The sequence below is a fragment of the Monodelphis domestica genome, chromosome 1 (genome assembly GCF_027887165.1).
Source record: "Monodelphis domestica isolate mMonDom1 chromosome 1, mMonDom1.pri, whole genome shotgun sequence".
Taxonomy (NCBI): domain Eukaryota; kingdom Metazoa; phylum Chordata; class Mammalia; order Didelphimorphia; family Didelphidae; genus Monodelphis; species Monodelphis domestica.
Genome location: NC_077227.1, coordinates 594,006,155 through 594,017,072, shown reverse-complemented (window position 1 = coordinate 594,017,072; position 10,918 = coordinate 594,006,155). Strand labels below are relative to the sequence as shown.

Genomic DNA, 10,918 nt, shown 5'->3' with positions numbered 1-10,918 from the left:
AGGTTGCATTTGAATTCAGGAAGAGGAGTCTTCCTGACTCTAGACTCTGTTTAGCTCCATAGCTCCCCTCTGAATCCCCTACTGAAGGGAATTTGTTCCACTGTCCCCTCCACCTCTGCTATGACCTCAAATGAAACAAAAACAATACCTCCGAGGACCAAAGCACAAGGACCAAGTCTGAGGCCAGCATCCCTAGAGCAGAAGAAGCCCGTAATAGGAAAGAGCAGGGCAGCTGTCCGCTGTGTGGCTTTGGATCAATGACTCACCCTCCCTAGAGTCTGTAGAATCAAGATAATAATTTACCTCCCTGCAGGGAGAGGACTGGACCAAATGGCCTTCCCAACCAGCTCTAGACACTACTAGCAAATGAATCCATTGGAACTTGGATTCTAATCAACCTGAGGCCATCAGAGACCAGAGGATATTGTAGGAGCTACTGCAGGGCCTGGGATTTTCACCCAGTTCCCTATCCAAGATGATTCCTTGTCAGATAATACAGAGAAGGCAAAGCCCTAGTGGAGAGAATGTTGTCTCGAAGTGAGGATATCCCAAGTTCAGGATACACAAGCTCTGACATCTTGGGCAAATTATTCTCTCTCCTAGAGATCCAGTTTCCTTATCTGGAAAATGAAAATAATAGTAGCTACCTGTCTGGGTCACTGGGAGAATTGGGTGAGCCAATGCAGGTCCATTTTAAAGCACTAATTCATTGTAGGTTATTACTGATTTGGGTAAGGACCTGTAAATTCAACAATGTGGAACAGAGTGGGTTGTAGATGGCACTCACTGATAGGCGCTGCTCTTCCAAATGCTAGAGGGGCAAGCAAGGTAGCAGGACAGATAGAGCGCCTGTTCTGGAGTCAGGAAGAATTGAGTTCAAATTCAGCCTCAGACACATACTAGCCATGTGACCAGGGGCAGTTCACATAACCTTGTTTGCCTCAGTTTACTCATCTGTAAAATGAGCTGGAGAAAGAAATGGCAACACACTCTTTTCCAAGAAAATCCCAAACAGGGTCTTAAGAGTCATATACAATTGAACAACAATGTTGTTTGAATCAGAAGCAGCTTAATACACTTCCCATGCTGTCAAAAGTTGAAACAAGGAGTAAAATATCCATTCCCACACAAATTTGCAGCAGATACATTTTCTTTTTTTAGATGTTTTAAAAAATATTTTCCATAGTTACATAAAATGCCAAACTTATAGATAGGAAGACCTAGGTTCAAGTTTTGCCTCTGATATTTTATAATCGTGCACAAATCATTATATTTCTCTGAAAGTCAGTTTCCCTATCTGTAAAATAGGGATATAATAATACTTGGAGCACCTACCTCACAGGATTGCCATGAAGTTCAAATGAGATAATGTCTATAAAGGGTTTTGCAAACCTTGAAGTACTAGATTAATATCAGTTAGTATTATACAAACACAGAAAATCAGAGCTAAGTGAGGCCTTAGAATATAGGATTTAAGAAGAAGGGAATTTGTATAAATAAATAAATAATGTTTTGTTGGGGGGGAAAAAAACCTCCTGGAGTTGACAGCAATCCCACTGGGTTATACATATGTTCTCACTAGAATCTTATTTCCATATTATTCATTTTTGTAATTGAGTAATCTTTTAAAACCAAAACTCCTAAAGGAATAGAAAAAATAAGTGAGAGGAGTATTGAATTCTCCTATCACTATTGTATTACTCCTATCTATCTATGTCTTCTTGTAGTTCAATTAATTTTTCTTTATGAATTTTGATGCTAAGGCATTTAGAAGATTCAAGTTTAATAAATGCTTTTGGCTTAAAAAAAAACCCAAGCCCCAAATCCTATACCCATATAAACAGGTGATAAGTCATGTTTTCTTCTGGATTTCCACTCCCATAGTTCTTTCTCTGGAGGTGGATAGTGTTCTTTCTCATAAGTCCATCAGAATTGTCCTGGATTGTTGTAGTGCTGTTAGTACCAAGGTCTAACACAATGTTTCACTTTCTGTGTACAACGTAACCTGGTTCTGTTTCCTTCACTCTGCATCACTTCCTGGAGGTTGTTCCAGTCTCCATGGAATTCCTCCACTTTATTATTCCTTTGAGCACAATAGTATTCCATCACCAACATATACCACAATTTGTTCAGCCATTCCCCAATTGAAGGGCATCCCCTCATTTTCCAATTTTTTGCCACCACAAAGAGTGCAACTATGAATATTCTTGTACAGGTCTTTTTCCTTATTATCTCTTTGGGGTACAAACCCAGCAGTGCTATGGCTGGATCAAAGGGCAGACAGTCTTTTAGCGCCCTTTGGGCATCATTCGAAATTGCCTTTCAAAATGATTGGATCAATTCACAACTCCACCAGCAATGCATTATCCCATATCCCCTGCCATTTTTGCCACATCCCCTCCAACATTTATTATTTTCCTTTACTGTCATATTGGACAGTCCAGCAGATGTATTTTTTGAACTCAAATTATAGTTTTGGCAGCGTTTTTCAGACCTCAATGCAACTGTAAAAGGAAGTTTCATATTTCAAAGTCTATCTGATTATATGTACAGTTGAGGAATTGCTACCAAATCTTCATTTGGAAGTGATTTATCTGCAATGTAATGACTGGCACACTAATGAGCAATATCAAGAGAATCTAATAAAATTCTTTAAGTGCCTTCCAATGGATGAATATATTTAATTAAAATCATATCCTCCAGGATAGATAACAGTATTTGGTAATATCTACCTATCTGTGTAAAAAGAAAAAACATTTTGAACGATGAAATATGTAAAATCACATTACAGATTAGCGTTTACAGATGAACATTTGCAATTTATTTTGACAGGGAAAACGAACTTTGAATCCTGATTAAATGAAATATTATTCTCCCCCAAAAAAAGGGAGTTCTGTTCTTCTCATTAGTAGCTGTGTTACAAAAAATTTTGTTGTTGCTCAGTGACAGCCAACTCTTTGCAATCCCACTTTGGGGTTTTCTTGGCAAAGGTCTTAGACTGGTTTGTCATTTCCTTCTCTATCTCATTTTGCAGATGAGGAAACTGAGGCAGGGTTAAATGACTTGCCCAGGGTCACACAGCTAGTATCTGAGAAAGGATTTGAACTCAGAAAGATAAGTCTAGGCCCAGTACTCTAGCCACTGTGCCAACTAGCATGTTTCAAATTTCATCAGTAATTTTTGGATCTTCTCTTGGTTTTTGCACATATGTTTGAAATATCTTAGAATGAGAGAGTTTGGGCAATTTTCTCCTGAGATGTATCAGAACCCAGGTCCCTATCCCAGAACACCTTCATTTTCCTTCTTTCCCTTGGTTTAAACAATCCGATGCAAACATCTTCTTTGGGGTGACTTGATGAAAGTTCAGGTTTCAGTTAGCCCATAATGAATACCAACACCCCCACTATTCTCTGCTACTTCTTCTTGTTCCCTTCACAGGGTCAGCAATTCCCAAGGTCTCTGTTTCTCCACCCTTAAAAGTCCTTAGACCCTCACTATTGCTTTGACAAAATGGCGCTAGGCAAGGAGTGGTACCAACTTCCCTATGGAGAATCTGAAGGTATTCCTACAGAGGTCTAGTCATCTGGGGATGAAAAGCTAATGAATTCTGTTTACTCATTTCTTATTAGAGAAGTCCATTCAAGTACTCTGTGTTTGTGTTAATGCCCCCCCCCCAAAGGGGTTTTTGTATTCATATTGTCCAATGAACACATTTGCTTTAGTTCATTTCAGGGCAGCCATATTTAGCCGGGTGCCCTGGCTCCATACAGTTTTGACCATCATAACACTGACGGAGTTGGTGCACTATGTCTGTGTCATCGCTGAAGTATTCATGTCATCTAGAAAGATTTGCAAGACTGTGGACATTAGGAAAAACACTCAAGACTGTATTCACCAAAATAATGGTCTCTTTCTTGCTTAGTTTCTTAAAGTAATAATCCACCCTTGAGTTAAAAAAAGAGAGACAGAGTTAGAGAGAAAGAGACAGAGACAGAGAGAGACAGAGAGAGAGGAAGAGGAAGAGAAAGAGGGAGGGGAGAGAGAGAGACAGAGAGACAGAGAGACAGAGAGACAGAGAGACAGAGAGACAGAGAGACAGAGAGAGAGAGAGACAGAGAGAGAGAGAGAGAGAGAGAGAGAGACAGAGACAGAGAGACAGAGAGACAGAGAGACAGAGAGACAGAGAGGGAGACAGAGAGAGAGAGAGACAGAGAGAGAGAGAGAGAGGGAGACAGAGAGAGAGAGAGAGAGAGACAGAGAGACAGAGAGACAGAGAGGGAGACAGAGAGAGAGAGAGAGACAGAGAGAGAGACAGAGAGGGAGACAGAGAGAGAGAGAGAGGGAGACAGAGAGAGAGACAGAGAGACAGAGAGAGAGGGAGGGGAGAAAGGGGGGGGTGGAATCCTTGAATTTACCTCTCAGTTTATAAAGCCTAAAGTATTTGCTATCTTAACAGAAGAAGTTTGCCAACCCCTAATGTTGACTAATACCTGGGGCACAGAGGAGTTAAGGGACTTGCCCACAGGTACTCAGCTCTTACAGGGCTTGGACTAGGGCTTCTGCCTTGAAGACTAGCCTTCTAATCATTATGCCAGGCTTCCTTGCTCTTGCTGTCATGATCATTATTCAAAGTCTGGCTTTGATCTACCTCTTAGAAGAGGTTTAGGAGTTAGCAGCAGCTCGGAACCCAGGGAACCCATTCAATAGGGCAGCTTGAAATAACCCAAATCAGCCTTTTACTGCTATGATGCTAGGCCAGCAATTACCTAATCAAAATGTAAGTGTCTAACAGGTGGCTCAAGAATTGAGCTCCATGACTGGAACAACCTCCAGGAAGTGATGCAGAGCAGAGGAGCAGAACCAGGAAATCATTGTACACAGAGACTGATACATTGTGGTACAATCGAACATAATGGACTTCTCCATTAGGGTCAATGCAATGTCCCTGAACAATCTGCAGGGATCTAAAAAATACTATCCACAAGCAGAGCATAAACTGTGGTAGTAAAACACCAATGAAAAGCAACTGCTTGACTACAGGGGTTGAGGGGATATGACTGAGGAGAGACTCTAAATGAACACTATAATGCAAATACCAACAACATGGAAATGGGTTCGAGTCAAGGACACATGTGATAACCAGTGGAATCATGCGTCGGCTATGGGAGAGGGAAAGGTGGTGGGAGGAGGGGTGGGGAAGAAAAGAAAATGATCTTTGTTTCCAGTGAATAATGTTTGGAAATGACCAAATAAAATAATGTTTAAAATAAAAAAAAAAAAAAAGAATTGAGTTCCATGAACACCCACTCTACAGCCTCTGGACTCTGGCTGCCTTTTTGTGTTCAATATGCAAAATACCTCACAGGTAGAATTCACAGGAATAATGGGCAGCAAGATAGAGAACCTGAGTTCAAATGTGGCCTCAGACACTTCCCAGCTGTGTGACCCTGGGCAAGTCACTTGACCCCCAATGCCTAGCCCTTACCGCTCTTCTGCCTTGGAGCCAATATACAATACTGATTCCAAGATGGAAGGTAAGGGTTTATTAAAAAAAAAAAATAAGGAAGCAGGACTTAGGACCTGCCCCGGGGGTGGCCTGGTCTGTTTGCTGCTGTTTAAGCCCCCAGAGGAAGGCTGTAAAGTCCACATTTCTTCTTTTATAAGCGCATCTGCCAGGCTTTATGAGAGGAAAAGGAGACTGTACCCTGGATTAGGAGGAGAGTAGATGGTTCAGGGATAGAGTTGGGCCTCCTGGCCCTGTGATTGATTTTATTCTTTGATCCTCCTTGAAGGCCAAGCATGTGAATGCACAGCCCGCCCCCCATTCCTAGAGGCCGGGGTCCCAGCACTTTCTTGGACTCCAAACCCCTCCCAGATGTGTCTAGGCCTAGCTGGGCACCCAGCTGGCCCTGACTCTGCACTCCCCAGTTAAAAGCTGCTCCTCCCCATCCACCTGAAGCCTGGGGAGGCCAATGAGTCCTGACAGCGCTATAAACCCTTTGACATTTAGCTTCAGGGAGGGTGTGGTGGGACCAATCTCCTAAGGCCCTGCCCCAAGCAGGTTAGGCTAGTTTTGCCTTAAAATGTACTGAAACTGTGGAGACTCTGGCCTGAAAGGCCGGGGCAGCCCAGTGGTTTCCTGCTGTCATAAGCACCAAGCCCAGAGCAGGTAGTCACGGACAACTCCCTTTGGCTTCTGACCGGCAGGGTCAAGCCTGGCCCTGCTGAGTCGCCACCAGAGCCTCAATGAAAGTCCTTTCCTGATCTCAATAGCCGCCCCTGCCCGTGACTAATTCAAGCTAGTTATGCTGAAGCCAGACGTGCCGTCAGTGTTTCATTTTCTTTTCATCTTAAATGCCAGGCGCCCATCTTACTCTGTTCGCATCTCCTGGATACCGACAGGACAGAGGCACAACTGGGAGAAACGTCCTATCAGCCCAGGCTGGGCTACCTTCCTCCCGCTCCCACCGAACTCTCCAGCTTCGACCTTTGCTTAAATCTGTCTCCCTTACTCTCCTCTCTGTCTCTTTCTGTCTTCCTTATTCTCTCTCCTTACTCTATCTCCCTCTCTCCCTCCTCTCTGTCTGTCACTCTCCCTTACTCTCCTCTCTCTCTTTTACTCTCCTCTGTCTCTTTCTGTCTTCCTTATTCTCTCTCCTTACTCTATCTCCCTCTCTCCCTCCTCTCTGTCTGTCACTCTCCCTTACTCTCCTCTCTCTCTTTTACTCTCCTCTGTCTCTTTCTGTCTTCCTTATTCTCTCTCCTTACTCTATCTCCCTCTCTCCCTCCTCTCTGTCTGTCACTCTCCCTTACTCTCCTCTCTCTCTTTTACTCTCCTCTGTCTCTTTCTGTCTTCCTTATTCTCTCTCCTTACTCTATCTCCCTTCTCTCTGTCTCTGTCACTCTCCCTTACTCTCCTCTCTCTTTTACTCTCCTCTGTCTCTTTCTGTCTTCCTTATTCTCTCTCCTTACTCTATCTCCCTTCTCTCTGTCTCTGTCACTCTCCCTTACTCTCCTCTCTCTTTTACTCTCCTCTGTCTCTTTCTGTCTTCCTTATTCTCTCTCCTTACTCTATCTCCCTCTCTCCCTCCTCTCTGTCTCTGTCACTCTCCCTTACTCTCCTCTCTCTCTTTCTGTCTTCCTTATTCTCTCTCCTTACTCTATCTCCCTCTCTCCCTCCTCTCTGTCTCTGTCGCTCTCCCTTACTCTCCTCTCTCTCTTTTACTCTCTTCTGTCTCTTTGTCTTTCAGTGTCTTCCTTATTCTCTCCTCCCTCCCTTTCCCTTTTCTGTCTTTTTCTTTCCTCTCTGTCTCTGTCTTCCTTATTCTCTCCTCCCTTTCCCTTCTGTCTTTTTCTCTCCTCTCTGTCTTTCTCTTTGTCTTCCTTATTCTCTCTCTCTCCCTCCTTCCTCTCTCCCCTTTACTCTCCTTTCTGTGTCTTCCTCATTCTCTCTTCTCTCCCTTACTATCTTTTTTCTGATTCTTTCTATGTCTCTCTTATTCTCTCTCCTCTCTGCCCCCCCCCCTTTCCTTCCTTCCTTGCCACTTGGTTCTGTCAGACAACATTACCAGCAAAGTAGTTATGGATGTCATCTTATCCAGGCAAGCCTGCGATTGGCCCAGAATCCATGAGGGCCTTCCCTACCCTAGCCATGATCTCTGGTTCCTCCCCATGCTCCCCAATCGCACAGAAGTTATCTTGGCGCTAGCCCTGTCAAACTTTGCCTCACCCCTTGAAAACAGGGGTCCGTGGAGAGCCCTGTGCAGAGGATAAAGCTCCTGGTGGGAATGTCCTCTCCCTCTCAGGGAAGAACCAGCGGCCAGCCCAACAAAAAGGCCTCAGAGTGGAGAGAGGTGTGTCCAGGTTTATTATACAATCTCTCTGGGGAGAGGACGAGGGTGTCATGGGAGGGGGGATGTGCAGCCAGGCTCCCGGGATCATGGGAGCTCGGAGGAGACCAGGGAAGTGGCCCAACTCAGCTGGCAAAGAAAGGGTGGGGAGGACTCTGGGGAAAACATGGACGTGCAAGGCAAGCTGGGATAGGGGGCAGAAACCTCTCCCAGGTGGCAACATTTGGTCCCCATTAAGTTAAGAAGTTGGTCCTTGTTAGAGGGCACACTAGTGCGAGGAGACGAGGGGGAGGGAAGGGGGAGAAGGAAAGCCATGTCTGGTCTCAATAAGGCTGGCAATAAGTCCTGGGGAGAGGAGAGCTAGACAGTGAGGGAAGGGGTGCTGTTAGAGGAATGTCTGTGAGGCGGAGAGCAGTTACTCCAGGTCCCCTCGGGCAGGGAGGATGGGAAGAGGAGGCAGAGAATGCGCTCTGGTGCCGGATGCAGGAAGGGGCCTCGTGCAGAGGCCCCTCCTCCCCTCCCACCCCATCCTCCCGGGTCTAGAGAGACACCACAACAAAGCAGCTGGCGATGGGCAGTGGGAGTTAACTAAGGAAGGGGAGCTTGCACAGAGTCCCTGTCACCGGGGCCCTAAATTTGCCGCCCACCCCAGGACTGGGCATTTATACGGCAGCCCACTGGGCTTGTTCCAGGCTGCCAAAGCGTCCACTCAAACCGGGGCCACGTAGTTTCCGGGGAATGTTCCGAATTTCTGGGTCCTCCGAGAAACACCTGTAAGGGAAGAAATGTAAATATAAAACACAGGGATTGGGGGGGGGACAGGGAGGCACACTTCCTAATAGTGATGGGGACTCCAAGGGTGGAACGCTGTAGCATCAGATATTCTATACAAATAAATAAATAAACAAATAAATATATATGTCTTAGTATCAATTATAAGACAGAAGAGTGGCAAGGGATAAGCAGTCGGGGCTACACAGCTAGGAAATGTCTGAGAGAAGATTTGAGTTCAGGTCCTCTCAACTCCATGCCTGGCTCTCTATCCACTGTGCTAACTAGCTGCCCCAAATGTAGGACAGTTTTTGCTGTGTTGGAATCCTGAACTGTTTTAATTTTTGTTTAAAATCCTTTATTATTAAAAAAAAGAAAGAAAATAAAAATAAAATTCTTTATTATACTCCAGGAAGGGGGGGAGACAACATGAATCATGTAATTCTGGAAAACTCATGCATAAATTTGTTATTGGAATAAAATAAAATAAAGTTTAAAAAGTTCTTTGTTATGGGGGATGGCCCTCAAAGATGAGACGGATTCCCTGGGAACAGGAGTGATGTGAAACAAAATGATCACTAAAATTTTATTTTAAAAATGTTATGGGAGCCCAAAAATGTTGGGGGGGGGGGGGACAACACAAAACAAAAACAGATCTCAAGCCCACAACTGCCGAAAGTGACCATAAAACTGCTTTCCCCTACTTGGTTCCATGGCAGCCTGGAGGTCGATGATGCTTTCTAGCCCGAGCATCCCACCCCCTGGTGGCAGGAGCCTGGAAAGGCAAGAACCAGCCGCAGGACCACAGCTAACTCTCATCATTGGAGACCATCTTATTCAACTCTGGCTTTATCAATGAGGCGAGGAGGTCCAGAAAGGCTAAGTACCTTCCCCAAGGTCACACAGTGAGCGTCCAGGCTTAGGACTCCTGACCCAAAGCTCGGGCCATGAATTCACATTTCATCTCCCATCAATACACCTCTGAATAAATGTTTATTCAGAGTAGATTCTACAGGCAAAGAAAAGGCATCCAAGGGAATACCAAGAGATGTAGCCCTCTAGCAAAACCCTTGCCCATCTCTTCCCACCTAAGGTCCTTAAAGCATCCCATAGAGAGTCAGAGAAAAGCTTTACACTGGGCTTTCGGGGTAGGGTGAAGGACTCAAGACTAGACACCAGGGTTCTGATTCATTCTCTGGGTATCTTTGGGAAAGTCCCTTTGCTTCTTTGTCCCTTAACTTACTGGTCTATAAAAGGACCGCCTTGTCTTAATGACCTCAAAGAATCTTTATAACTTTCCTACTCTATGGTTCTAGGTGTTAAAGTCCACTTTAAAAGTATCCAATGTCACGCCACCTTTCTAAAGTTTGCCAAATCAAATGATTTTGCAGGTGGGAAAGCAGTTCCTTTTTTTTTTTACCCCTTCCAGGGTTCATTTTGGGCTTGACTTCCTTTCACATTTTTCCTTTGAGGCTTCACACATCTATCATTTTCTTTTCTAATTTGTCTATGTTTCTTTTACATCTTCTAAACATTTCTTTTAATTTTCACTCTAGAATCAAATAGAACAATTCTCATCTTTCTTCCCCAAACCTGAAGACAGCTATCATATTCCCCTTGAGTCTTCTCTTCTCCAATGAAAACACCCAGTACCCTTATTTAAAAAAAAACAAAACACAAAACCCTACCTTCAGTCTTAGAATCAATACTGTGAATTGGTTCTAAAGCAGAAGAGGGGTAAGGACTAGGCAACTGGGATTAAGTGACTTGCTCAGGGTCACACAGCTAGGAAGTATCTGAGTTTAGATTTGAACCCAGGACCTGACCCCCAGTTCCTTTAATTCATCCCCACACAACATGAACCATTCTGATTGCTGTCCTTTGAACATTCAACACACACACACACACACACACACAAATTATAGCTTTCTTTTTAAAAGATCTATTGATGCTTTGTTTTTCCATAAAATCATTATTATATATGGCATCTATCTACCTACCCACCTACTAATCTATCTTTCTGTATATCCATCCATCCAACTATCCATATATCCATCCATCCATCTATCCTTTTCCCCAGCAAGGCTTCTCATATAACAAAGGGGAAAAAGGTTAAGAAAAACTAATTGATAGAGAGAACTTTTTTAAAGCCCAAGTAGCATTCTAGATCCTCAGTGTACTTCCCTTGTGGGAGCATATGTTAGAACTGGAAGGGATCTTTAGAGGCCATTAAGAGTCCCTTATTTTACAGATAAGGAAATTGAGGCACAGATCGGAGAAGGGAAGACTTTGCATAG

At 44.1% G+C, this 10,918-nt stretch overlaps 1 protein-coding gene across 4 annotated transcripts in view; it reads right to left on the bottom strand.

The window, feature by feature from the left end:
• Positions 1 to 7,844: 7,844 nt before the first annotated feature.
• Positions 7,845 to 10,918, bottom strand: part of SORBS3 (sorbin and SH3 domain containing 3) — a 42,560-nt gene continuing 39,486 nt past the window's right edge. For all 4 annotated transcript variants that reach the window (XM_056813693.1, XM_056813692.1, XM_056813691.1 and 1 more), the window contains one exon: positions 7,845 to 8,621. In XM_056813693.1, coding sequence (XP_056669671.1) covers positions 8,560 to 8,621 — 62 coding nt within the window. In that variant the 3' untranslated portion in view covers positions 7,845 to 8,559. The remainder of the gene's footprint in view (positions 8,622 to 10,918) is intronic.